This window comes from Oryza sativa, chromosome 8 (assembly GCF_034140825.1).
Source record: "Oryza sativa Japonica Group chromosome 8, ASM3414082v1".
Taxonomy (NCBI): Eukaryota; Viridiplantae; Streptophyta; class Magnoliopsida; order Poales; family Poaceae; genus Oryza; species Oryza sativa.
In genome coordinates this window covers 26,700,893-26,728,717 of record NC_089042.1, presented here as the reverse complement: position 1 = coordinate 26,728,717, position 27,825 = coordinate 26,700,893, and the positions used below count along the sequence as shown (strand labels likewise).

General features: G+C 43.4%; 3 protein-coding genes across 6 annotated transcripts; 2 read left to right on the top strand and 1 right to left on the bottom strand.

The window, feature by feature from the left end:
- Nucleotides 1-7,170: 7,170 nt before the first annotated feature.
- LOC4346144 (ACT domain-containing protein ACR6) lies at nucleotides 7,171-9,875 on the bottom strand. Of its 3 annotated transcripts, none has more exons than XM_026027395.2 (7): nucleotides 9,585-9,875; nucleotides 9,420-9,465; nucleotides 9,192-9,306; nucleotides 8,967-9,034; nucleotides 8,244-8,888; nucleotides 7,764-7,868; nucleotides 7,171-7,683 (listed from the first exon to the last, which is right to left on the bottom strand). In XM_026027395.2, exons 1-7 carry the CDS (start codon nucleotides 9,659-9,661, stop codon nucleotides 7,330-7,332), a joined length of 1,410 nt encoding a protein of 469 aa, XP_025883180.1. In that variant the 5' UTR covers nucleotides 9,662-9,875; the 3' UTR covers nucleotides 7,171-7,329. The 3 variants fall into 3 exon arrangements, with proteins under 3 accessions (XP_025883180.1, XP_015649045.1, XP_066159377.1); XM_015793559.3 differs by having other exon boundaries at nucleotides 7,171-7,680; XM_066303280.1 differs by having other exon boundaries at nucleotides 8,967-9,014; nucleotides 9,585-9,873.
- A 10,009-nt stretch (nucleotides 9,876-19,884) lies between these two features.
- On the top strand, nucleotides 19,885-23,040 carry LOC4346143 (transmembrane emp24 domain-containing protein p24beta2). Its single transcript, XM_015792730.3, has 5 exons — nucleotides 19,885-19,983; nucleotides 20,435-20,688; nucleotides 21,455-21,641; nucleotides 21,725-21,832; nucleotides 22,742-23,040. Exons 2-5 carry the CDS (start codon nucleotides 20,479-20,481, stop codon nucleotides 22,873-22,875), a joined length of 639 nt encoding a protein of 212 aa, XP_015648216.1. The 5' UTR covers nucleotides 19,885-19,983; nucleotides 20,435-20,478; the 3' UTR covers nucleotides 22,876-23,040.
- Nucleotides 23,041-25,015: 1,975 nt separating this feature from the next.
- Nucleotides 25,016-27,736, top strand: LOC4346142 (non-specific lipid transfer protein GPI-anchored 1). 2 transcript variants are annotated; one of them, XM_015792864.3, is made up of 3 exons: nucleotides 25,016-25,448; nucleotides 26,698-26,757; nucleotides 27,389-27,736. In XM_015792864.3, exons 1-3 carry the CDS (start codon nucleotides 25,106-25,108, stop codon nucleotides 27,520-27,522), a joined length of 537 nt encoding a protein of 178 aa, XP_015648350.1. In that variant the 5' UTR covers nucleotides 25,016-25,105; the 3' UTR covers nucleotides 27,523-27,736. The 2 variants fall into 2 exon arrangements, with proteins under 2 accessions (XP_015648350.1, XP_015648349.1); XM_015792863.3 differs by having other exon boundaries at nucleotides 27,386-27,736.
- Nucleotides 27,737-27,825: the final 89 nt, after the last annotated feature.

The following is a 27,825-nucleotide window of genomic DNA, read 5'->3' as shown; positions in this document are numbered from 1 at the left end:
CCCTTGCGCTGTGGACACTTCCTAGCCAGATGACCAACTTGGCCACACACAAAGCAAGTCCTCTCATCCTGATTAGGATTGTTGTTGTTCTTCTTCTGCTTCTTAAAGTTGGTGGTCTGCTGAGCTTTGTATTTCCCCTTGCTCTTGTTCTGGGCCTTGTGCACAACATTGGCACTGGACTGCCCACCATCGCCCTTAGACGCGGCATCTTTTTCCCGAGCTTTCTCCTCAACATCAAGAGACGCAATCAACCCCTCAACGGAGTATTCCTGTCTCTTGTGTTTGAGTGCAGTACCGAAACTCCTCCAAGATGGAGGTAGTTTTGCAATAATGCACCCGGCCACAAATTTGTCGGGTAAGACACACTTAAGGAGTTCGAGTTCCTTAGCCATGGTTTGTATCTCATGAGCCTGTTCGACTACAGAACGGTTGTCAGCCATTTTGTAGTCATGAAACTCCTCCATGATATACAGATCATTGCTAGCATCAGTAGCACCGAATTTAGTATTCAGTGCATCCCACAACTCCTTAGCGTCGGTCATATGCATATACACCTCGACCAGACAATCGCCAAGAACGCTAAGAATGCATCCCACAAAGAGAGTAGTAGCTTCCTCGAATTGCTTCTGTTGTTCAGCAGTAAGAACTCCTTCAGGTTTGCCAGTACTCACCCAGAAGCATTTCATAGCTGTCAGCCACAGAGTGACCCTGATCTGCCATCTCTTAAAATGCACACCGGTGAATTTATCCGGCCTCAGTGCATCGGCAAAACCAGCCATAGTAAAATCACAGTGCCTATAATAAGGTTTTTGGATTGTTGAGATTATAGACATATAATGATTTAATCTATTCCATAAATAAATCATGACATTACAGATGAAAACTAGCATGAACGCATCATTAGATCTACACATGTAAACTACACAGTATAACATGAACAGATCAAATATGCGCAACATATTGAACACGTACCGAGGTGACGGAAAGACCGGCTGCTTGGTCGAAACTTTTCGCAAGTGTCTACGAAGGCACGAAACACGCGAACGAAGAGGAAGGCGAGCCGTCGCGAACGAACAGGGAGCAGTCGTGCGAAGCGCTTCCCAAAAACCTTATTGCCGCCTTCTCCCGGTGCAGAACGTCGAAGGCAGAGGTTCCGGAGACCTGCTCTCCCGATCGCCGGTGCACGCCGGCGAGCGGGATGGAGTAGTCTACGAGCGATGGCGCAGTACAAAGTAGGAGGCAAACCCTAGATTGATTTTGCATATGTTGCGTGAAGACGGCAGGTCGGTTTATATAGAGAAGGGTCGCTTGATCAGGGCGCCCGCACGATCTCTACTGCGCGTAACCGAACCGGATAAGTCGCGCGTAACTTATCCGGACTCCACGCCGTTTGCACGCACCGGATCTTTCGGAACGTTTCCAAAACAAAAACGAATCCGAATTTGCAACAAAACAAAACTGCAAAAGGAGGCTGCATCTGCGCAAGGGTGAGGAGCCAATTTTTCGGACCATTCGACGCGTACGTCGTGCACGCGCGCCGCCGGCCCGGCCCGGCCCGGCGAGGCGAGGCGAGCGAGCGCGCGCGTGTTTCCCCTCTTCTCTCCACCACACATGCTTCAAGTGGCTAGGAGGGCATCCTCCCTTTTAAGGAGGTCCCCCTCTCCTAGAATAAGCAAGGTGGTACTAAACTCCACATGCATGCCATCCCATGAGGTGGGCTTTTGTGATTTTCCAAAGAATTAATCTTCGAGTGGGCTAAGGCCCATTCATTAATTCCAACAAAACACACCATTTAGCAGTTTGAAGAAGTGTGCCACGAGAATCCAAAATTTCATCCACTCTTTCCATTAGAAACGAACGGGATAAATGGAGTAGTTGTCTCAATATTGTTTTCAACATTGCCAGTCGATGATAAATTATTAGACTGCAAATAAAGAAAAGTAACTGGGTACCAACTCCCTTTTTATTTCTTGGATAGTAATACTCAACTCACATAAACCATGGTTCTTTTGAGAGAAAATTACATCTATAACACAAAGATTTCATTGAACAATACTACATGATTCTTCCATCTCCCAAAAATACTACAAACTTGACAGGAGATTGACTGAGTTAGTTTGTGGACGATATTGCCCTCATATCTCCTGTCTTCTTTCTCTCTTTGAACTTAAGGCACAATTGCCAACCTCCTTCATCTTCTCTATTACTTCGTCCGTTACAGAATATAAGAAGTTTTAGAGTTGTACACGATTATTAAGAAATTAGGTAGACGTGAATGGTGAAGGGTTGTGATTGGATGAGTAGTGGATGTAGGTGGGAAAAATAAATGGTGGAGGGTTGTAATTGGTTGGGAAGAGAATGTTGATGAATAAGTTATTATATTTTGAGACTGAGGGAGTAACATATATCCTCCTCATGCCACGGAATCACATTTGATAGAGGATAGCGCTAGTATCTACCTCGTCTAAATGCCGCTTTCGACTCCACCACCATGGCCTCACATTCGGGCCGAAGGGTAGCTGCCATGGGTGTCCTAACCACATGGAGTCCATTCCCTACCCCATCGATGTGATATTGTGTTCGAGATGGATGGCCAACCGACCATCATGGAGGATAGATGCAGACAACACCATCTGCTTCGTCAGTTTATCTGCATGACCAAGATCCTAGATGGCAAGCTTGATCCACTATAGCTACGACTCTCCAAGTACGGTTCCTTCACCCTAATGTTGAATGGGAGTAGCTACCTAATGAAATCTTTGTGATATAGATGGAAATTTATCTTCTTTTGAACTTTTTTGCAAACATGGATTGATTGGATATTGGAGTAGCACATTAGAGTCTAGAGCAAACTCTATCAGGCCTAGCCGCCTGACCCGAGCCGAAGGTTTAGCTCAAATTAAACCAGGTTTGACCCAAGTCTGCCTGGAATTTGTGAATAGCTAAAGTGGTCCTCCAAGTTTCATTTGAGGCTCAGTTTAGTCCTTGATGTTTCAATCTATCAATATTAGTCCTTCAAGTTTTCATTTTAGTTCAAACTTATCCTTGAACCAACAACTCTCTTCATAAATGACACTTATACCCCCCATCATTCACATATATAAGAGAAAAATTGCATGCTTGAATTTTTTATAGATAATACATAATATATTATGTAAAACGAAAACAAATTATGTACTAACAAGTGCATACAATAGCAACTGCTTAAGTTTCATGTGCACATGTTGAAATAATGGCAAGTACATCTGTAATGTTGTTTATTCATGTTGGCTTTCTCTTTTCTAGTATATAGATGTATACAAATTAAGGGCAAAAATGACATTTTCTAATAGAAATATTGACTAGAAATAGCCATTTGGTATATTAAGTAGACCCAAGGATGATTTCAAGCCAAAACAAATATTTAAAGGACCTATGTGGACAAAATGAAACGTGAAGAACCAAATTGAGCCTTCGCTGAAACTTGAGGGACTAAATTAGCTATTCATATAGCTCAAATTGCCTCGGGACCCAATCCAAGCCCAAGCTTGACCCAGCCCGGCCCATAATTATAGACTAGATAAGGTATTACTAAATTCAGATCGATTTTGCTATATATTTGTCAAAAAAAATTGTCCAAAAATTTGACAGTTACAAGTATAGTACAATCGTAATATAATTACATTATAACTTACATGTAACTACAGTGTAATTTGTATGTAACTTTTACATAATTTTGAGCCGTTAGATTTGCTTTAAGTGTCATGCAAGTGATGAAGAAAAAAACATAGCACGAGCACATGTGAGGAGATTCGGCCCCACAACCTTTGTTTTACGAAAATAATATGTTAACGAGGGATTTTTAAAAGTTACATAGTACAAGTTACATTGTATTTATAAAGTTATAATATATATGTAATCACATCACGATTGTACTATACTTATATATGTTAAATTTATTGTGAAAATTTGTCTACAAATAAATAGCCCTAATTAGTTGGAATTTCCGGCCCCAAAAAACCGGGCTTTCCTTGGGTCTAGATCAAGAAATGCTCAGCTCTAGAGCACATTAAATCTAAGCCAATATCACAAGCTCACAACCCAACCGACCCAAGCCTGACCCGATAACTAATGGCCCAGGGGCCTGGATCTGGGACGATGCACCTAGATTCTCAAAGCAGTGCTAATTTGATATGAGTACTTACGCAAATATACCTGTGTGGCTGCGAACAGGGCTAGATTTCACCTTCAGATCATAATATATTATTAGTAGTTGATTAACTAATCATCGACTGTACCAACAAAAAATCGTGCAAGCTGCAAGCAGCTAATTAACTGCCTGCATGCATGCTTTTGTTGTGGAAAGTTTTCATCAGCGTAACAGCTTTGCATGACACCTTTACTTAACGATGTAAACATGCAAAAGCGCTGCAAGATCATTGATGTCCACAATAATTAACCGAGGAAGCATCGAGCTTACTCAGATTGCCATGGAAAGTGGAAACACACCCACTAAAAAAAAAATCCTCTGCCAACCATGGCAAACTGCTAGCAAGCCATCTGTGCAAGTTTGCCACCACCTGACCACCATGCATGTCAATATGTCATCAGTAAAAGGTTAATCTGAGGAAGACATCTTGATATAATTTTTTTAAGCCAAAACACAAACATCCAGAGTCATAAAACACACATACTTTATTACTCTATTTTTACGAGTACATTCAAATTCTGAGCCGGCATATCTAACATAATAGTACATCATCTAACATAAAAATTAATTATATGCGAACACCCATATCAAATTTAGAACTTTAACTAATTTGAGTGGACAGATCTCATTACATGGAACTTATCGAGCTACGCTTACTACAACACAGATATATCTTGATATTTTAATTTACAACACGCATATATCTTGATATTTTTGACATGTTTAAATGAGTGAGATTGAAAGGTCAGCACTGGATCGCCTAGGATTTCGAGAGAGAGAATCACATTCACAGTGACAGAGATATGAGGTTAATCAAGGCGTGATGGCGACGCAAAAGTTGGCAACAAACAAGCATGCATATGCCACCAAAAGGGACAGCAACGAGGTGTACCTTTTGTGTCGCCTCCGAATCGCCGTGAGATTGGATTATTTCCCTCGTTTTTCTCCTCACGAAATCGCTCGCATTTCGTTCGTTCGTTCGTTCGTTCGATCGATCGATCGATCGATCGAGCTGAATGCTGCTGATAGATGAGCCCCCTCGCATCGCATGCGATCGCAGTGGCCGGCAGTGCAGGTTTTTGTCGTGGTTGGCTCTGAGGCTTTAGCCACTAGCTAGCACAGGTACAAACTGTTTCCCAGTGATTACTTACTAAATTTCTTAATATGAATCACATGGCCTTCCTGTACACACACACACACACCGCTCTGAGATCGATTTCTCATGGCCCTGAATAATACTCTCTGTCCGTACTGCACGCATCTCCTGTTCAACACTGTTTATTAACTCGAACTCTTGGTTACTAGTAGTTTTACTAAGTTTTACTATTAGTATATACATATATATACTACTACTGTATATGTACACATCTCCATTCGTTGCCATGCTACATTGCTAGACACTGTGTGCAGCCCAGCCCTGCAGGTCTGCAATGGCCAATGCACGCCTCACATGAATTTATATTCTTTCTGTGTGCTCTTAATTTTACAGTTACTTCGTGTAGAGCTGTAGACGATGCCCTCAACCCAATGGGAATTGCAGTAGTTCTGTATCTGTCATATTTGGATGTGACTGTAGCTACTGCAGGGGGCATCGATGCACCCGTGCATGGTTCTACTCAGCGGTAAAAACTTCTTGTTAGTAAAAAAAAAAGTGAATATTAAGAATGACCTAATATCAAATAAGTAGATGTGAGACTTCGAACTCAGGCCGGCTAGCCTACCACACTGGAGCTGTCGAAAGATTTCTGGGTGTTTTTCATTGAAGAGATTTGGAGGGAGAGACGTCCTTCCAAATATTTTTTTAAGAAATTGTGAGTGTGTTAAGGATTGAACACAAGGACTCGGGATTGAAACCATGCACCCTTTACCATTGCACTGTCAAGTCATCATGGCTATTTTAAAATGTAGGATTGAGAAAATAAAAAAGAACAATGTTATAGAATTTTGATAGGAATGCAAATATGAAATACTGTTGAAGATACTCAGATTAAAGAAACTTTCCGTAAGATTGAACTTTTGTTAAAATTTCTCCAAACTTTACATGGATTGAGGCATTCCACATGAATTTTAACATACTCAATAGTATTCGATAATTTATTTCAAAGAGCTATATAAAAAAAATCTCACAGAATTTTTTTGAGAGGTTAGTCCTACATATAGAATTGTAATCCTACAAAATTTCTCTGTTTTTTTCTTTAAATGAAAAGGAGCCTTAGGGTTTGGATGTCTTTCTTCTCCTTTTTTTTAACTGATCGATTAGTTGGGACTGGTCGTGCGATCCAATCCAATCCAACTATAAAACTATACCAAAATGTGATTGATTATGAGAGTTGAACAAGAACGAAACTACGGGAGTTGGGACAGTGCTGAATAAGAACAAAATTGTCGTACATGTTCTGCCGTTGAATAACAACAAGAGGCAAGTTTCATCGTGATTATTTAGCAATTGTTTGACTTCCTAGGCCGTAGCACATTTCGCGTCTCTTGATTCAAATAACTAAACCCATTGCTTCGATCTTGCAAAAGGACCTCGATTTCCATTAGTCGGCCTAATTGTTCAGTTTTTTTTTCTCTCCTTCTGTCTTGACCTCGATTACAATTTAGTCGCGGTGACGGTCATTTCTGGTCGCCGATTCAGACAAAGGTCAACCAATCATTCCTGCTACTCCATTCCAGAACTTAAACATCCTTTTTTAGACACGGATATTAAAAAAATAGATAAAAATGATTGAATAAGGGTTATAATTGGTGAAGAAAACAAAATAGATATAGCGAATGGTTATGATTGGTTATGTGAATGGTAGACGAAGAAATAATTTTATTTTAGGATAAGTTACTATGTTAGAAATAGCTATATTTTAGGAAAGATGTAGTTGTTGCATTTGGGTTCTCATAGTTGGTGCTGCTTAATTTTCTAGCTGCCGATTAATTAGGAGAGAAAACAAACAGGCAACTAATGGAGAAAATATTTACACTGGTGATGCTGATCAAGCAGGTCCCATTTTAATCCAAGATTTTGACATGGATCAACGAACACGACGCTAATTAAGCTTAGCTTAGCTAGAAGCTACAGTACACTGCCATGATCAAACTAGCTAGTTGTTAATGACGCTCAATGATACTCATTATTCTCATCTAGACTAGGAGCACGATCTGATGAGGCCGAGGTTGTAGAGGAACTTCTCCGACCGTGACCTGATCATGTTGCCGAGGGATCGGCGATCGCGACCGGGCGGCGACCTGGGCTCGCCGCCGCCGGCGTCCTCCCTGACGAACAGCACCTGCTCGCCGATCTCCGCGCGCACCGCCTCCACGGCGTGCGCCTCCACGGGCTCCCCCGACGCCGCCACCACGTAGAACACGTTCGCCGCGCGCGCGCCCCGCGTCGCCACCTCGGCGTGCGTCACCGACAGCCCGTGCTCCCGGAATATCCGCGTCACGTCGGACAGCAGCCCGACCCTGTCCTCGCAGTACAGCTCCAGCCTCAGCCCCTGCTAAGACCAATCAAGTCAAAGCCGTGTTCACGGTAACTCTGATATCATGATAACCATTTTGTTTTGTTTGATGTACTCACCTCGGTGTTGCGGCGTTGGATGGCCGCCTCGAGGCAGCGGCCGAGGCGGTCGCGTTCGTCGCCGGAGGTGACGGGGCTGTCGTCGAGGTGGCGGATGTAGTACTCCTGCAAAAGATTTCGCCGGCGACGACGGCGATGTTGTCAGCACGCGTGACACAATGCAGTTGCAGTGCAGGTGCAGCTCGTGTGTTCGTTGGTACGAGCTCACACAAAACTAGGATCTCTTCTCTTCTCGGCTCTGTCTGTCACTCACATGCCAAGATCTAGCAGTATCTATGTAGCAGCGGAGCAGCTTGTTGTGTGTCGTCGTCTCTAGTACACGTTTCTGGTCAAAATGTGAGCGCGGAAACCGAGGCACAGTGGAATGGTAGCTAGCTAGTAGCTAGGAGTAGTAGCTAGGCTATAGGGTAGAGCTAGAGTGTGTGCAGCGAAGTGCAATGGCATGGCAGCGTCGTCAGCGATGGAACAGTGACGAAGTACCTGGTACGCCTCGGAGCCCTCGGCGATGACGGTGCCGTGGAAGACGACGTACTGCATGTCGGTGAGCGTGCACACGGTGTCGAACAGCAGCTTCGGGCGGTCGCGGCACCGCACGTTCACGAGGGTGTACCCGCGCTCGGCGCAGTCGACGACCTCCACGACGGGGCGGCCGCGGCCGCCGCCGTCGCCGGAGGAGGAGGAGGGCTGGGGGGCGGCGGCGGCGCGGTCGTCGTGCATCATCTGGTGGAGGCGGCGCGGGGCGTGCGCCGCCGCGCCGTCGCGGCGCGGCGCGGGGATGGCGGCGCGGGCGGTGGCCTTCCGGTCGCGCGCGCCGGCGCCGCCGCCGCGGAGGAGGTGGCGGAGCAGGCGCTTGACCGTGTCGAGGCGGTCCTGGTCGTCGATGGCGCCGAGCGTGTCGGCGTCCGTGACGTGCACCAGCGCCGCCATGCGCGCGTCGTGCGTCCACACCTCCGACGACACGATGTTGCACTTGAGGTCGGTGAGCACGGCGAACACCTCCGACAGGAGCCCCGGCCGGTCCTTACCGATCAGCTCAATGGCCGTCTGCGCCGCCGCCGCCTCCGCCTCCACCTCCACCGACCTCTCCGGCGGCGCCCGGAAACTCAGCGACCCAGCTCCCAGCGACTGAAAAAACCAAATCAAAATTAACACAAATGTGCAGAGCTTTGCTCTGTTCTTGGAATTGATTCTTGTGTACTTTACCAGCTCAATTCTGTCAATGACTTGGCCATCATAAAGTTTATTCCCATCCTGATCCACGACATGGAACACTTCACAAAAGGTGAGCAACACACAAATCACATCATCATCAAAAGATGCCAAAGATTGCAACATCTACAAGAGCTAGATCAGAAAAAAGAGGCACGATCTTTCTTTCTTTCCAATCCTTAATCTTTCTAAGAAAGGGGAGGTTTGCAAAGCACTCACCATCCATGAACCACTCTCCATCAGAGGAAATGTAGGCCCTTTTTATGGTCAGCTTCAGTTCAGTCAGCACCTGAACCACCTCCAGCAAGGTCCCATACTTGTTTGCACTGTCCACCTGCAGAAAAGAATGACAACCTCTCCTGTCTGAGAAAAAAATTCTTCCCAAGAAATGCTCTGAATTAACCTGCAAGAATTATCAAGAACCAAGAACAGAGAAGTGTTGCTTGCCTTCACCAAGGTGGCAGTCATGTCCGAGGTATTATCCACAGTGACCCTGCAAGAAGGAAGAACGTAACTCAGCACGGTTAACAGGGTCAAAGTGCAGAGAGAAACACCATGGAAGAGGAAGAAGAAGAAGAAGAGATGGAAGAAGAATGGAAAGGACTAAAATACCTTGGAGGGTTCATTCTAATGACAAGCTTCTCGAACTCATCGACCACCTCAGTGCTGGGAGACCCACAGGCCATCATTGTTCCAAGGACTGGACTGAACTGAACCCCCTTTGTTGTTCTCTTGCTCGCAACAAGAGAGAAGAGAGAAGAAAGAGAAGGTAGAGAGGCAAAAGGGATACTTCCCCTTTGCTCCTCCCAAATCCAAGTGTATAGTACTACTTGCTGTGTAGTGGTGGTGGTGTAGTGGTGCCCCTCTCCTCACCTAGCTGCTGTGCTGCTCTTCACTCTGAATGTCTGAAGCTGCAGCTCAACTAGTCCTAGTATATATATATATATGTATATTCATTTGCTTATGGTTATGGGTGAGTGAGGAAGACATGGAAGGATGTCTACTTGTGGATTTGTGTGTGTGATGTGCATCCCTCTCTCTCTATCTTGTGTTATTGTGTTGTTGTAATGTTGTATGTCTTTGTGTCCCTTCACTGGTTCTAAGGGAGATGTTTAGAGGGGGGTCCTTTTGTCTGTGCCTGTCCATATTGGAGATGGTTGCTTGTTACTACTACATACTGATCCCATGGTGGGTCCCATCCCCATTTTGATCATAGTTGATTTCATTGCATACACATGTGTCTACTAGTGTAATTTACTACTGTATATCTAATGTATGCAACATGTATGTTTTCAGTCTCTGTGACATGGTCACCATGGGTCTTGTTGAAGTTGAGCAGATCATGAGAGATGCTCCTCCGAGTATTCAAAACCTGTTCTTTTCAGTTTTGCCTCAAATCTTGGCCCTCTCAATTTTGATCAGGGCATAAATGCTCACAGAGATATGCTCTGAATTACGGTTTCGAACTGAAGATATGCTCAGAGAGATATGCTATGAATTTGATTACGGTTTCAAACTGAAGATATATATGTTGTAATGATGAGTACATGTTTAGATATACTATCCGGATGTTGGTCTTCTCAAATCTAAAAAATATATGCAAGAATTATATGACTTGTCTTATTGCTCACGTTGTGTTTATCGGCTAACACATTACAAAACTGCAGAAGTAGATGCAGTTGCACGGCACTTGCACTCTTGAATACTCTAGTTAACTGAGATTTATGGCGGCAAGCATTTGTATTGGATGAAATTGGATGCGTCCAGTGACGTGGCATGACGACATTGGTCATGCCTAATTAACCTGTATTGAAAAAAACTAGGTTAGGAGGCCCATGGTATAATAGCCAACCTTTTCAAAAGGTCAACGTAGACTTGGTTTCTTTTCTTTGCCTTTTACTCATAGAGAATTTGTTCTCTTGTAACTTGTACATATAAAAACGACCATTGTGTCAACACTAATGCCCTAACAATATAGAGTGTACCACTTTACTACCATTACTATCATATGATAATTGACACAATAGACACAAGGAATGTTACAAAGAAAAGCCGCGGGAAAACAGGTCAACGGTTCGAAAACATGGAGGTTGTTATAACCGTCAAGATTTTTACAATTTAGCAGTTTAATATACTACTCCCTCCGTTTCAAAATGTTTGACGCCGTTAACTTTTTATCATATGTTTGACCGTTCGTCTTATTCAAAAAATTTAAATAATTATTAATTTTTTTTCCTATCATTTGATTCATTGTTAAATATATTTTTATGTAGGCATATAATTTTATATATCTCACAGAAGTTTTTGAATAAAACGAACGGTCAAACATGCGCTAAAAAGTCAACGGTGTTAAATATTTTGAAACGGAGGGAGTATAACTCAGAACAAAAAAAATTCCATGATTTTTTTTATCGAACTCGCTGAAGATCTACCATAATAGTTTATCTTGTCGAAAAAGTTACCTCAGTTCTCATCCAGACAACGTGATCTCGAGCACCGATTTCCAGCAATCAATTAACTGAACTGCACGAAAAACACTATTTGCTCCACACATCTCAACAGGATGAGAGATTCAGCATCACCACGCAAAAAAAAAAAAAAAAGCTGAGATTTGAGCAACTAGCTAGCAAATGGTCCCTCATTTGGTGATATGAGCAGATCTTGCATATGGGGCCAAGCAGAAGCAGGGCCGCGGTGCACTACACTACTGCTGCTGCTACTGCTGTTTGGCTCTTCCTCTCTGATCTCTTTCCTCTTTTGCCCATTCTAGCCTTTCCAATTCTCAATTTCTTCCTTGGTTGGGAGTACTTAGTTGTGCTCAGCTTTGGATTTGATTAGGTTATCTTGAGTACAATCCTCCTTTCCTTTGTGGGCTAATTGTGATTTTGCACCTCTCCATTGGTTGCTTAGTTTAATTACTAGCTAAGCTAGATTATGTGCAAGATCAAGAATCGATTGGATTATGAGTGGCTATATATATTGGCTGATGATTAAGCTAGATCATTACATTATGAATGCCAATGGATTCTATTCTTCTGATATTTTTGTTGCAGATGTATCATGGAGCAATGTTGCAGTGGTGGTGACAGTTGGCTGAGTGCTTCTTCCGGATGGCATCCTGGCTTTGTACACTTGTCTGAAACTCTGAACTTAAAGGAGAAACGTGTAGCTGGATGGCTAGCAGAGTTGCACGGCCAAGTGCTCCGTTTTCTTCAGGGTCTCTTTGCCAGATGGAGACCTGCATTTGCAGCGAATTCACGATGGAGAAGAAGAAATTCAGAACGTGGCCACTGCAAATTAATGTGGCTGGATTGTTGTTAGACAGTTTCATGTAAAATTTCATCTAGAAAACAGAGCTGAGCAGAGACCGGCGGCGAGCCATGGCCGGAAAAGTTGCCGGCTCTGTCGATCGGCGGCCGGCCGGTGACCGGGCGCCGTGCAAACCTCCTGCAGTTTTTGGCTGTCCCCCGGTGCATGCAAGAGAACAAAAGCCCCACTTCCTTTTAGGAGTGTTGTTGCAATATTGCTGCCATTTGCATGGTAGCCTCCCTGCTCGTCTCTGGCTAACTCCTACTACATTGCCATGCTTTTGCTTTCCGTGGAAAGCTTGCCTGTACTTTGAAACCAACATGTGTACCAAGTACCAACTTTGCCATGTTGCGTTAGCTTTTGATTGTGTGAAGTAGTATTTTTTTTTCTTTGGAGCAAGATGCAAAGATTGTGTTTAGTACAGGGCAGCTACCTGGGTTTTACTCTCTCCGTTCCAAAATATAATTACAGTATGGACTGATAGAGTGAAAAAACAGGATCACTATGCGGTAGACAAATGAAAAAACATGCTATTCTCCCCTCTCTGGTCTAGATCAAATATAATCTTACATCTTTTTGCTCCATGATTTTTTTTAGGAAATTTTTGCTCTATGATTAATGAAAGTTCAAGTGGGGAAGCTTCCTCCCCAGTGACCTGTCAAAAAAAAAAGGAAGATAGATGGTTTTTATTGGTTGAGATGATAAAGTGGACGAAGAAATTAAACGAGAGATAATTGTCGAAGTACATTGAGAAATTGGCATAATCTAGAATAAATTTTGAATGGCAAAAGTTACTTTATAATTTTACGAAGAATGGTTCATGCACCAACCTATTCTAATAAGCCGTTTGGATGGGGCCTATGAATCACTCTCTCCTCTGGTCTGACCAATGGATCGACAGCTGCTCGGTGGCGTCCTTGGCTCCAGATCTCCTCTTCGCCGTTCCCCAGCGCTTCCGAGGTTCACGCACAGTTGCTTCTGCCCTAGCGAACAACTCCTGGGTCTCTGATATCCGCGGTGCCCTCACTGTCCCGGTCATCTCCTAGTTTCTCCTTATCTGGGATGCAGTGCTTCACGTACAGCTCTTGCCGGGTGTCGAGGATCGTCTCGTTTGGCGCTGGACGGCTGACCAGCGCTACTCTACACGTTCGGCATACCAGGCTTTCTTCTATGGCCATCATTCCTTTGCTTGTGCTGATCTTCTCTGGCATGCAAAGGGTCTTGCCAAATGCAGGTTCTTTCTTTGGTTCGCTTTCCAGCAGCGCTGCTGGACGGCTGATCTCCTCTAGAAGCGTGGCATCGATAATCACTCGGCTTGCTCCTTTTGTGCTTAGGATCTTGAGACGGCGAACCACATCCTCCTCGACTGCGTGTTCGCTCGGCAGGTCTGGCTCCGGGTATTGTCGCCTTCTGGCCGGTCTGCCCTCTCTCCACCCCGTGGCAGTTGGTTCTAGGACTGGTGGCCGTCCTCCAGGGCCTGCTTACCATAGCACCTCCGCGACAGCTTCGACTCCCTGGTGCTCCTGGTCTCTTGGTGTCTGTGGAAGGAGCGGAACTCTAGGGTTTTTGACTCTGCTCTTTCTTCGGTCCCAGTGGTTCTAGAGTCCGTCCATGCGGAGGGCCATTTGTGGTCTTTAGCTGGCGTCGCCGCTTTTGGGGATTTGTTGGGAGTCTAGCGTGACTTAGCCCCTTCCCGCTGCTTGGAGTCTGTTTTTAGCCGCCGTAGTTTCTCTAAAGCTTCAGCTTCAATTTTTTCTTCTTTTGCTTTTTCTTCCTTCCCCTAGCATAAGCCAGTCTGGCTGATTGCGGTGTGTAACTAAAACTCTTTTTCTTCTAATATATTGACGTGCAATCTTTTTGCGCGTTCGCGAAAAAAAAAACTCTGGGCCGTCAGATGCTGCTGAAATTCTGTCACCCTTTTCCAGCCATCGAAACCTACATTATTGTAACGCAACTTTTGAGTTGGAGTTGGATTATCTCGTATAAATCATTAACATTTTTTTCTTAAGAAAAAACCTTCATGTTGTAAAATTCTATAGGAGTGAGCACTTTTCAAACCTCATTTGAGGCGACGGAGTACGAGTTAAGCCGACATGCAAAGTGCTAAAACATGTAGTACTAGCTTAATTACCTACGCTGGCAATTAACAGAACAAAATTGTACAAGTTGAAGTACACACACATATATACATAAACTGTCATCTAGTTGTTGCCTGATGCACTGAACATGAAGCAAACAGTCAAACATGGAGCAGAGCAAAGAGGGATCAGTGGGACAAGGATTCTTCAGAACCTAATAATCAACCCTGCACAAGCTATGCAGGCTGCTGGTAAGCCAAGACCGGGAGGCACTTGTGCATGGTGTCGTCAGTTAATCAACAAATCAAGTTGTCCTTTGGTGACAAATATTCCCTGGAGCCATAGACCAACCAGCATCTGAGTAGATTATAACGGCAGCTGGTGCATCGCAGTGCAGTATCGAGGAGAGGGAAGAAGCAGCCAAATGCAGGCAGCAAACGGTGCAGGGATCGATCGATTAAACATTGCCCATCCCTATTGGCCACATGGATTTGATTAGTATATATAGTTAGCATATGCAGCATGCACTTGCTATTAAATTAAACTTACTGCAAAGTTAAAAAGAGATCACAGAGGTAGATACTAGATTAGCTTAGCTAGCTAAGCACATGAAGTGAGTAGTAGTAGCAGTAAATTACTCTGTCCGTTTCAGGTTACTACACATTTTGACTTTGGTTAAAATTAAACTATTTCAAATTTGACTAAGTCTTTAGAAAAAAATTAGTAACATTTTCAACCCAACACAATTTTATTGTGAAAATATATTCAATTATTGATTTAATGAAACTAATTTGGTATTATAAATATTATTTATGTATAAACTTAGTTAAATTTAAAATAGATCAAATTCAAAACGTTTTATAACCGGATAAACGGATGAATCAACATGTATGGTGATATATGCAATGCAGGGGCAATGTGCGGGTGGAGAAGATGAGCGGAGGAGATTCTCTCTGCATGCGGAATCTCCTGCAGCCTGCTCGCTTGATCCCGTCGGGGAACGCGCCAGCGCCACGCCAGCCACGGCTCTGTGTCCGCGCCCGGCGCGGCGCGGCGCGCACACGCCATGCCATTGCCTGCGCTGCAGCCTCAGCGCGCGCATATGGCGCCCGCGTGCGCGCGGGGCAGCGGGAATCACTGCGCGATCCGCGGTTGTTGGCGGGCGAGACCGTCGTGTCGTCGCGTGGGGGATGAGATGAGACGGGTTGTCGTTAACGGTGGCGCGCTCGCGCGCGGCGACGATGCCGCTGGCTGCTTGGGCCGCGGCGTGCGCGCGGCAGGGCAGGGCAGCGCGCGGCGACGGCGACACCGACGACGACGCGGCGTGCGCGCCACTCCGCGACCGCGCGCGCGCGGATGTGTCATTTACGTGCTCGGCCACTCTCGTTGTCGGGTGATCGGCCGGTGCCGCGATCGTGTCACTGACTCACCGGCACCGCGCACTGATGATCATTTTATTGTCGAGATAAAGAAGTGTCAAAACACAGCCGTAGCAGCCAGCAGCGTGTGTGTGTGTCTGGTCACGTTGTTGGTGATCAAACTACGCTCACGACACACTCATCCTTATATACACACACATACACACACTACCCCTATGAACATATCCGAAAGAGTAGACTGACATATCTTAGATTGACAAAATTACCATGGACGTTTCACTGTCGACACAGGTACATCGCATACCGCTGAAAGAATAATTAACTGTAAATACAAGCACTCATATCAAATCTAGGACTTGAATCTGAGTGGGTTGGTTCCACAACAAGGAACCTAACCAGTTAAGCTACGATTACTTCACAAACTATGATCTTGTTTGGAGGAATTTAATATCTATCTATCTATCTATTATATTATTAAAACAACTTTGAAATAATACACCACGTTTACTATGGAGACTAAAAACTCTCATATTGATTGGAGAAAAAGAAGAATATCTTAACCGTCATACCATGGTGGGTCTGGATTATAGCGGTATATATTGAATGATATAGTTGTATACAAAATATAATTATATCTATAGAAATAGAATTAAGATAAGAGTTGTATATAAAATAACTTATAGAAAATAGAAGGTAAGAGTTATATATAAAATCCACATATTGTTACAATACCTATAGAAATAAATTTCCAGAATTTTATATAAATCTAACTCTATACATGAATTATCTAGCTCCGTACAAAATTGCGCGGGGACAATCTTCTAGTTTTAAGAAATAGTTGGTTGGTAGTTAGTGTTATGAAAATAGATGCACAACGGAGACACGAATTTTACGTGGAAAACCCTTGCGGGAAAAAACACAAGCGCTGATCGGCAATGATCACTATTGAGGAGTTAGATACAAATGCATGGGATATAGTGGGTTGTTGCACCCTCCCTGACAGCTTATAAGAGATATATATATAGGAGAAATCTAGGAGTTATAGTGAGGAAAAGACTTAGTCATACTAGAAAATTAATCATAATAGTAAAGTTCTATTAGGAAACTTATCCGAATATATTGCATACCTAAAATTTGGATTACAGTTAGTTTTTAAGAATTTGGAGAAACTGGCTCTTCTGACTTCTAATTTATTTTCTAGATCTTTCTTAAAACCTTTATTAAAAGTTAGGGCCTGTTTAGATTGTAGCCAAAATAAACCTTACCAAGTTTTGACAGGATTTCTTATGTATTAAACAAATTTCGCAACAAATTAAACGTAGATATTTTTAATAACTTTGCTAAAAAAAATGATATGGTTGAAAATGACGTAAAAGTGAACAGGCCGCTAAACTGTTTAGATAAGTTTTTAGTTACGAGAGAAGCTAAGCTACACTGACAGATGCCCACCAAACAGATCCTATTAGTTTTTTTTTATACGAACAGACCCTATTAGTTAGCATAGATAAGTTGGGTTTTGCCTTTCTGCGCAACATATGGGCCCATGGGTCGTGGCGAATATCAATCGAAGTCAAGGCAGTCCTGCTTGGGCCAAGCCTAATCATGAATGCATATATTTTAGAGACTTAGAAATACTTTAGTTCACTTTACGTCTCTCAATTATAGACCAAGTTTCATTCGCGTCCCTTATCTGCGAAATCGGGTATATAGCGTGCCCCAATTATCAAAATCAATGAAAATCGAATTTCTTGGCGGTTTGGATGATGGTTCTGTCCTACATGGCACCCACATAGAACATTGACTCCGATCTTCATCCCACGTGATGCTTACATTGGAGTTGAAAAAAATGAACCACTCATGTTAGTCAAATAAATAAGAGAGAATCCCTTATATACCACTGAAAATTTGTCTGATCCATTGGATACCACTGAAAATTGGCTCTTCCCTTATATACCATTGGTTCAAATGTTCGCTCCCTCTCATGCCACTACAGTCCGTTGACTGGTAGTTGACTATTAATAGGATGTAATCACTTGTCAGTTTTTTACATAAATGACAAAAATACCCTTTGGCCCAAACATGAGAATATGGCCCAATCGTCCAAGTGGGCCAAGCCCAACATCCCTCTCCTCAACAACACTATGTTTGTATGCACCGGGAGTTGGTTATGCGCTGGGAGTTAGTTTGATGAGTGCTGATGCACCATGTCAGTATGCATTTTGGTATTCTGTGGTCATTTAAACAACTCCCTATAATATTTGTTGCATATTCTGTGCTACTGTGTATATCTCCTTGCTCCAGCAAACAATCTGTTTGTTATTTTAGCTGTTTAGCTGTGCATTACAAACAATGTGCAATTACACATTATCTTAAATGTCTATCAGGAGCAATCTATTATATTGCTTGAATGTTTTGTTATAGTGTGAAAAACAGAGAAATGTTGTGCTCCCTAGTAAATATTGTTGAAGCTTTTGTTCGAGAAGTACATGGTTAATGTATGTGGAAAATACATTAATGCCATAACATATTGCTTTGTTCTACTATGAAAAATAGAGAAATATGTGCCTCAAAATTATGTGACTGAAAAATATTCATATATTCAATATATAGATTAATGCTATACATTCACATATTCATTTATTCCAAATATATGTGATGCCTAGCTAAAATGTACTTCCACCGTTTCACAATGTAAGTCATTCTAGCATTTTCCATATTCATATTGATGTTAATGAATTTAAATAAATATAATGAATTTAAATAGATATATATGTCTATATTCATTAACATTAATATGAATGTGAGAAATGCTAGAATGACTTACATTGTGAAACGGAGGTAGTAGTATATAACTGACATACTAACACCTACTGCATGCATATCAACTCAAGAAGGGCAAATACGTCATTTCACTCTACAGTTAACAGTCAACTACCGGTCAACGGATGGCAGTGGCATGAGAGGGAGCGAAAATTTGAACCAATGGCATATAAGGGAAGAGCCAATTTTTAGTGGCATCCAAAGGATCAGATAAATTTTTAGTGGCATATAAGGGATTCTCTCAATAAATAAAAATCCGGTGGGTCAACATATCAAGTCAACCCTCTCTATTTCTTCCCCCTCTCTCCCCTAGCGGCAACGAGCTTTTTCCGACCAAGTCCCTCTAGAAGCTAAGAGCATCTCCAAATCTCACTCTCCAAACGTGCATTTAGCCAGCTTGCAAAAAATTTGGATAGTCAAATATGCCTTTCACTCCAACAACCTCTCTATTACAGTTCTCCACTCTACCCGTGTGGTCCCACATGTTAGCTTCCCTAATTATTTTCACCCTTCTTCTCCACCCCTCGTCTCTCTCTCTCCCTTTCTTCTTCTTCTCCTCTCATCTCCGCGGGCCGAACCCGTGCGGCGGCGGAGGCGTTGTGGAGCCTCCGCCGCGGAGAAGGGAAGGCGGCGGCAAGGAGGGCAGTCGGCCAGCGGGAATTGCGGGAGTGGCGTGGATGGCGGAGGCGCTGTGGAGTCCGCGCGGCGGAGATGGGAAGGCGGCGGCGAGAGAGGCGATCGGTCGGCAGGAGCTGTGTGTGCAGCGGAGATGGGAAGGGCGTGGCGAGGGAGGCGGTCGGCCGGCGGGAACGGAGCGGGCGGCGGAGGCCGGCGGCAATGACGGCGTGGCGGAGGAACGGCACGCAGAACGGCGGGACGATCGAGGAGATGGCGGACGGAGAGAGAAATGGGTGGGCCCATGCGTGGGGCCCATGATTGGCAAGGGAATTTTGGTGGCCATCTTTGGCCAGTGAGAGGAGCTGTTTGGCCAACCGGATGGCAAGTCTCTTGTAGTGTGTTTTTCATCCAATATTGTCAAATTTTAACTTAAAGAGTGAGATAGCCACTCTCTTGGAGATGCTCTAACGGCGAAGGACAATAGGGGCTTTCTGGCTAAGGGATGTGAATAAAACCCACTCCATGGCTGAGGAACGTAAGCTGGACTTTTTCCTAGGGACTCAGCGTGCGATTGGGCCCAACCGAAAGATATATCATATATGGGCTGGACATTGCTCATATGGGCCGAACAGTTGTGTGGGGGGCCCACACTCGGGTGCGTGTCCAGCCCAAGCACAAAACCGACGCTGTCCTTTGCCTTCTTCCTCCGTCGTCGTCGTCGTCGTCTCCTCGATCGGGTTACCACGGCTGCGGGCTACGGCGACTAGCTTCCTTCTCTCGCCGAAGCGAGACCTCGCCTCCCCCGAGGTATTCCTCTCTCCTCCTCCTCCGCCTCCTCCGCGGTGCTAAGCCGGCGTAGACAGGAGATCCATCCGGATTTGGATGGGATGGGATCGGTTTGGTTTCCTTTTTTTTTTTCACCCCCTCGGCGGCGTTGAAATCGTAGCTTGATTTGACACCTGTTTCTACGATTAATCGGACAAATTTCCGATGATTCGTTTGGTTACTTATGGAATAGTAGTTAATTGCACTTGATTTCCACTAGATTCGGGGTTCAGCTGAACCCCCATGAGGCCATGACCCGCTGTAGATCCCCTTATGGTTGATGTTTGCGCAATAGGAAAAAAATAGAGGATCCAATTTTGGATTTCCTTGATGCCCAAAACCCCGGGGCACGTCCTCACTGTGGCGTATGATTGTGTGTTAGATTGATACGGAAGAGATCTAGTGAATGATACTTTGGAATTTGTCTCTGCAGGAACCTGTGTGCAATAATTTGTTGTTACCTCTGGCATCCATAAGATGGAGGTCCTGAGTTGGAGAACGGTGTGCCTCTTGGTTCTCTGCACCGTGGCGTTGCTGCGCCCGGCTGCGGCTATCCGCTTTGTGATTGACAGGGAAGAGTGTTTCTCGCATAACGTGGAGTATGAGGGGGATACTGTTCATGTATCGTTCGTGGTGATCAAGGCTGACACCCCATGGCATTATAGCGAGGACGGAGTGGATCTTGTGGTAAGTGCTTTAACTCATTTTGCATCTCTGTGTATACCCTTCATGAATAGGTATTGGACTTGTTGATCTGTCCTGTTCAATGCGACAGTTAGTTCAAACTTGAAAGCATGTTTGTTTTGAACCTGTAAAATAAAATCTTGATAGGATCATAGGACTAGTAAAAAGTTCTCCTAACAAACTAGATTAGAGCACATTGCCTCCTTAAACGTGCATCTTAAATCTTGAACTGTTATCTTGACAACTTTTCATATGCAAAACAGGTTATTAGGCTGTCTGAACTTTCTTTAAATTAAACTTCATTATTACTGTTGAGCTCCATTTTTTTTTTCAAATACCACTGCTGTAGTGCTGTACAATACAACTGTTAGTAAAATATTTGGCTGCTGATAGGTTGACAGCTTTAACTTGTTTTGTTGATTGCACTGAGACTTCCTTTCAGGAACTTTAGTTTCAGTTTCTAAAGTTTGCCTTCTTTTTCTATGATCATGGTTTTATTGGAATAGATGGACATGGTCTGAATACACCAGATAACTGGCTCCTGTTTGGGTTTGATAGGCTCAGGTTAATCAGTTTGTATGCTTTTAGTCTTCCTACTGGAGTGCATATACAATAAACCTCTGTTTGTCAAACGATGCATTTGCATCAGACGTTCTAGCACTCAGTTGGCCTGTGAAATAAAGCATGTTAGCAATCTATTTTTGTTGCACATCGTACTTATGAACTAATGATGTTATGTATAACATGCCTCCATTCTGACGAATCACAGGTTAAGGATCCTAATGGTGCTCAAGTCCGTGATTCTCGTGACAAGACTAGTGATAAGTTTGAGTTCATAGTTCAGAAGAGAGGCGTACATCGCTTCTGCTTCACCAATAAATCCCCATACCATGAAACTGTAGATTTTGATGTGCATGTTGGCCATTTTTCGTACTTTGATCAGCATGCGAAAGATGGTAAGGATTTCTGAAGTTTCTATACTTTGGCTAAACTATAAGTTACTGCCATCTCCAACTTATCTTTTCTGTAATGGATGCAGAACATTTTGCTCCTTTGTTTGAACAAATAGCAAAATTAGATGAAGCGCTTTACAACATTCAGTTCGAGCAGCACTGGCTAGAGGCCCAAACTGACCGACAAGCTATATGTAAGTTTTCTCTGTTACCATGCCATGTATAATACTATTTAAAATGTTTTACTATTGTTCCTGTTGTTTTTACTATCATAACTTGATTCTCATCATTACCTATGCCGTTTATTCTGGTTATTTAGCTAAAACCACTATCAGTTACCACCTGTACCTTGTCGCTAGCTCTATAAGTTATTATGTAGATATTTATATGTTCCTCTGTTGACCTAAAAAAGATGCAATGTTTGTTGTCCCTTCACCGAGTGACAATAACATTTATTGGCCTCCATACTTCATGAAGTCTGAGAACCAGAACCAGCAATCATTTTTTCTTGGAGTGCTTTACCTTTGGCCGTTACTTATCCTTCTACAGGAGGCATCTACAATGTTGTGAGCTCAGTATTGCTAACCAACAAGCCATGCCTTTTTGCTATCTCTTCTTGGCCTTTTCCAGCTGCTTATATCTGTCAAGTTAGATATCATCTAATATTGTTCCTATTGTTTAACTTTATTCTCATCCATAGATATGCCATACATTCTGTTTTGTTTAGCTAAAACCACTAGCTATTACCAACTATAGCTTGTCACTAGCTCTATAAGTTGTAACGTAGATGTCTATATGTTCATTTAATGACCTATAAAAGGATGCAATGTTTCTTGCCCCTTCACTGAGTGACATAATACCCGTTATTGCAACCATACTTCGTTAAGAAGTCTGAGAACCAGCAATCATATTTTTTTTCTTCGAGTGCTTGCCTTTGGCCGTTACTTGCTATATCATTTTTGATAGGAAGTATCTACAATGTGTCAGCTCAGATTGCTACCCAAGAAACCATGCCTTTTTTAACTATTTTTTCTTTGCCTTCCAGCTGCTTATATCTGTCAAGTTAGATATCATCTAACCTCGTCTTTCCTGGTATCATGCAGTGAACGAAAACATGAGCAGGAGGGCTGTCCACAAGGCTCTATTGGAGTCAGCAGCGCTGATTGCAGCTAGCGTCATTCAAGTCTATCTATTGCGCCGCCTCTTTGAGCGCAAGTTGGGGACATCCAGGGTCTAAATACTCCAAAAGTAGCAGCTCCTCCTAATTTACACTCTCGTCATCCCAACTAAAGCTGTAATTCCGAACTGTATTGGTTGCTAGATCTGCTGTTTACATGCTGTGGGTTGCTGTCACATAGACCTTTAATTATTATGATTCCATTAGATGTTTTCCTTGAAACTATACTATCAGGACCACATACTCGCATCAGCTTCACTATGCAGCTTCCATCTACAGCTGCAACGGTCCCATGAATGTTCTCTTCGATTGGAATAGTTTCTTGGTACAGCTGAGAATTGCTATTGGTAGTGACAGGTATCTATCTGGCCTTTCACAAAACAGCACAAGTGAGGCGGGTCTATTTAAGCATTGCCAGCCAAACCTGTGATGATCTTTATATCTGTCTCTTTAGAGGATCTTTATATCTGGTTGATGTCACACAAAATATCAACCGGACAACATGCATTTGGAGCCTCTTCCCCAGCAGTTGAGCCTCCAACCACCCATGCCTGAAATTCAGTTACTGATCGATTCTTCTGGCCCAACACCTCAACCAATTTTGCATTGGCAGCAGCAGCAAAAGTGCAAAACGACTCATTCAAAGTAACGAAAACAGCAGTGACAAACAAGAAGTTCAGCATGAATTCTGAGGGCAACGTCCCCTGCATTTTGTAGCCACTAGTAGCAGTAGATGTTTTGATATGTGCGTGTGTGAGCATACCAGAATTTACAGGGTGCAAGACACAATAAATTTGCGAAAGCAACAGATGAACCAGAAGGAGTTAAGTCTGTGCTACACCTAGTGTCAGTACTGGTAGGCACATCACACATGTAGAATGCAGAGTATGCCCACCCAGCAGCACATGGACAGACTGGTCATCAAACATGGCACCATGCCATCCATACACACACAGATCCACTTCTAGAACTTGGTTTTTGACTGCCTCATCAATGGAGCTCTCTAGTCTCTATAGCTGATAGCTTAGCTCACTCTTTCATTCATTCATCGGTATATACAGCTCAAAAGGCATGGCTAGGCCTTGTTTAGTTTCCCCTATTTCTAACTTTCCATCATATCATATTACATCAAAAACTTTCCTACACATATAAATTTCTAACTTTTTTTTCAAACTCTCAACTTTCTTCAAATTTCCAACTTTTTTTTTAGGAATTAAACACACTCTTACTTAGCATGAGAGAATGACAGTGAACCATCCGTGACATTCTTTGCAAGGAGGACGGACGATGACTCTGTGAACAGGAGTCTGATCTGCTCTGAACTCCCAACCGTCCCAACCGACGCCGGCCATCACGGGCGTGTTCGTGCCGGGCTTCCTCTGCTCTTGCCGGACTCCGGCTGTCGTCAGAGCTACCAACGAGACGTACAAGGAAACGCGCGCCGCGTCGTGCCGTGCTAGAATGGCCGTGCACGGCACTAACGCGGCTCACGGGTTTTCTTTTATAACACAAAAGACGCACATGTGCAAATATTACTACACACCCATAACCTTTTTAGTTACAAGTGCTGAAAATAATGGTATGACAATGATGAGAAAAAATATGTTTTACGCAAATTTTGTACTGCATGTGTTTCAGAATATAACAACTTAGATCGGATGATACTTAACCGTAATAGATGTTAAGTCTCATCTGATCTTTGATCTTAAGCTGTTATATTTTGGAATAGAGTGAGTATGTTTTATGTTCTTATGGTGTCTAGAAAATGAGTTAGAATAGGTGAGACTAGAAAACGAAAACGAATGGAGAGATAGAATGAAATGGGGGTAAGAAGAATCGATGGTTCAGATTGAATATTACCCTCTAAGAGGGGAGAAATCATATCCCAAACCCATTTTCTAAACTTGAACCATATGGTAAAAAAAAACTAAACGTAAAAAAATAATAGAAAGTGTAAATTAATTCTAAAAATTCTAAAATTTAAATTTAGAAGAGGACCGCAGTAAAGTTAAAAAAAGAGAAAAAAATCTAGTTGAGGAGGAAATGCATGAGCAAGTTTACCATTACCACCCCGGCTGGGCTCTGGGCTGTCGTCCGCCTCAGCGTCTTAAATGCAACATCTAACTCTCACCACCCTCCTCTTCAATGCCCCCGTCTCCCTCTCGCCTATAAACCACGCCGCCCGCCACCGCCGCTCGCCATCGCCACCGTCGTTCACACCACACCACCTGCTGCACACAGCTCGATCGAGTTAGCCCACTAGCTACCAACCAAGCTGCCGGCGAGAGGTATGGCGGCGTGGCGCGGTCTGGCGTTGGCAGCGGTGGTGGCGTGGTGCGTGGCGGCGGCGGCGGCGGCGCCAGACGCGGCGCTGCAGAGCAAATGCCAGCAGGACTTCACGAAGCTGACGGACTGCATGGACTACGCGACGGGGCACGAGGAGGCGCCGTCGTCGACGTGCTGCGGCGACATGTCGGCGACGCAGCAGGCGCGGCCCGAGTGCCTGTGCTACATCATCCAGCAGGTGCACGGCGGCCGGAACGAGGTCCAGTCGCTCGGCCTCCGCTTCGACCGCCTCCTCGCCATGCCCACCGCCTGCAAGCTCCCCAACGCCAACGTCTCCCTCTGCATCAGTAACCACCTCCTCCTCCTCCTCCTCCTCCTTCTTCTTCTTCTACCGAGCCATCGTTTCGCTTATGGCATATTTACAAATAAAAAGTAATTTATGAGTAAAACTTTTATGTACATATTCTTAGCGATTTAAAAGCAAATGCTGAAAAATAAATTTCGATGAAAAAACCTTTAAATCAGCTCTAAATTTAAGGTTGAAAATTTAAATTTTGACTGATAAACATAAGCATAGCGAAAAGATATACGCGTAGATTACACGGAAGACGCATACGCACACACCACGCTCATACACCAAATGCGCTTCCTAACAAACAAACATCATTTACTGTTCACTATACTACTTTTTTTTTTTGCATGTGACTGTTCAGTTTTAGGCAAGAACATGACACGCATGCTTCCTATTCAGAATTAGTTAACTTATGTATTTCTAGATCAATTAATTAGGTTCTCACCTTATGTTTTTACTATGTTTTGTGTAGTGAATCGGTTGAATTTTTTTTCAAGTGAATCACAGATTCACAGGTTCTAATTAAGAATCTCACCGATTTCCCCAAGAAAAACCTTGTGGCAGAACAGGAATATTATGATAGCAATTCCAGATTCATTAAAATTGAAGAGGATAGTAGTTTATGGTTTTTTTTTACTGGCCTTTTGCTCGGTAAACTAGAGAGTTTAGAACTCAAGATCCAAGCAAAAGAGAGAGAGAGAGAGAGAGAGAGAAGAAACTGATCTGCCAAGCAGGCCATGCGTTCGTGCGTGTTGGGCCGTGCTGCTTCTGCTCTGGTCTAGTACAAGATTCAGCCCATGCTCTACTTTTCTCCCAATCTCCCCTACTCTTGGAACGAGGGTCAGCTGGTGGAGCTGGAGCTCGGCCAAACAGTTTCAGTCTTTCAGCTCCACTTAAAATGGGAGCAAAACTAGGTGGAGCTCTCTCACAAAATTGAGAGGTGGAGCTAGGTTTAGACAGCTCTATAACTCCTCTTCAGACCTAATTTCTGGAGTTAAATTTAGGAGTTGGAGCTCTAGCAAACACACCCTCATGAGTCTAGTAGTATTTAAACCTTTTTTTTTGTCTGTCAAATCTTCAGTCATGAGTGCTCATGCTTGCAGCAGACTGTTGATCAGTTGATCATGTGTAATTTGCTCTATGTGACCATGCTGTTAAACGTAATTTGACAATGTTTTATATCAACAAATTCTGTTTTTTGAGATGATGCAATTCTAATGTTTGATGATGTCTTGATCTGTTAGACCTGCTGCACCTGACCCCAAGCTCACCGGACTACGCTGTCTTCGCCAACGCCTCCAAGGGTGAGTATTTCCCCCTAAAATCCTACTTCCTCCATTTCAAATTACTTATCATTTTAATTTTGTCTTAAGTTAAACACATATATCTTTGACCATCATTTTTTAAAAAAATCCCTGTAATTTAACGTCATAATATTTATGTTTTTAGATCCACAGTAAGAAATATTTTTATAATATGTTATTCACATGTTATTATACTAAATGAATTTCTAAAAATAAATGGTAAAAAATAAACATGGTTGACTTATGCCAGAGCTAAAACGAGAAGAAATTTGAAACGGAGGGAATATCTTTTTGTTAATAACTCCCCAACATTTTCACTCCTGTCAATGGCGATCAAGAACAACTGAATAATGATTTATCTATGCATCAGTGTCAGTGTGTCACCACAGGGATTGAACACTAGCTACTAACTTGTAAAGAATAAACATGTTTGACCTATGGCAGAGCTAAAACGACAAGAAATTTAAAACGAAGGGAATATCTTTTTTGTTAATAACTCCCCAACATTTTCACTCCTGTCAATGGCGATCAAGAACAACTGAATAATGATTTATCTATGCATCAGTGTCAGTGTCACCACAGTGATTGAACACTACTAACTTGTCTTTTTCTTCTCTCTTTTCTTCAGCAGCGGCTACGACGCCGTCAAGCACCACCCCGGGGGCGGCGGCGGCCACCGCCGGCGGCTTCAAGGTTCAGGCGGGGCTCAGCTACGGCGTCGTCGCGGCGGCGATGGTTTCTGCCGTCTTCTCATCCATCTTCTGATCCGTGAAACAAGCTAGTCACCCACCCATTTTTCTTTGGGAAAAAATCTTTTCTGTCTCTTGATCTCTACGTCGTTCAGCTTTTACTCTGCAAGAAACGAATGCACACTGGATGGATGGATGGATGGTTGGTTTGTGATGTGCTACACGAAGATTCGTTCTGATGTTGTACTCTTTTGTACCCTGATAAATAGATTTGAGACTTGATTTTTGTTCTTCTGTGGCTTGATGCTAGCTAGCTACATTCTGAATACTGATACACGCATATGCTAGTACTAAATCTGAATAATCAATAATGTACCTC

What these genes read in the sequence shown, in the direction of transcription:
- LOC4346143 (XM_015792730.3), top strand. Translation starts at nt 20,479, where the DNA reads ATGGAGGTCCTGAGTTGGAGAACGGTGTGCCTCTTGGTTCTCTGCACC. An exon ending in TGATCAGCATGCGAAAGATG is followed by an intron (nt 21,642 to 21,724) that starts GTAAGGATTTCT and finishes TAATGGATGCAG; the next exon opens with AACATTTTGCTCCTTTGTTT. An exon ending in AACTGACCGACAAGCTATAT is followed by an intron (nt 21,833 to 22,741) that starts GTAAGTTTTCTC and finishes GGTATCATGCAG; the next exon opens with TGAACGAAAACATGAGCAGG.
- LOC4346144 (XM_026027395.2), bottom strand. Translation starts at nt 9,661, where the DNA reads ATGATGGCCTGTGGGTCTCCCAGCACTGAGGTGGTCGATGAGTTCGAG. An exon ending in TGACTGCCACCTTGGTGAAG is followed by an intron (nt 9,307 to 9,419) that starts GCAAGCAACACT and finishes TCTTTTCTGCAG; the next exon opens with GTGGACAGTGCAAACAAGTA. An exon ending in TCCAACGCCGCAACACCGAG is followed by an intron (nt 7,684 to 7,763) that starts GTGAGTACATCA and finishes GATTGGTCTTAG; the next exon opens with CAGGGGCTGAGGCTGGAGCT.
- LOC4346142 (XM_015792863.3), top strand. Translation starts at nt 25,106, where the DNA reads ATGGCGGCGTGGCGCGGTCTGGCGTTGGCAGCGGTGGTGGCGTGGTGC. An exon ending in CAACGTCTCCCTCTGCATCA is followed by an intron (nt 25,449 to 26,697) that starts GTAACCACCTCC and finishes TTGATCTGTTAG; the next exon opens with ACCTGCTGCACCTGACCCCA. An exon ending in CTTCGCCAACGCCTCCAAGG is followed by an intron (nt 26,758 to 27,385) that starts GTGAGTATTTCC and finishes TCTTTTCTTCAG; the next exon opens with CAGCGGCTACGACGCCGTCA.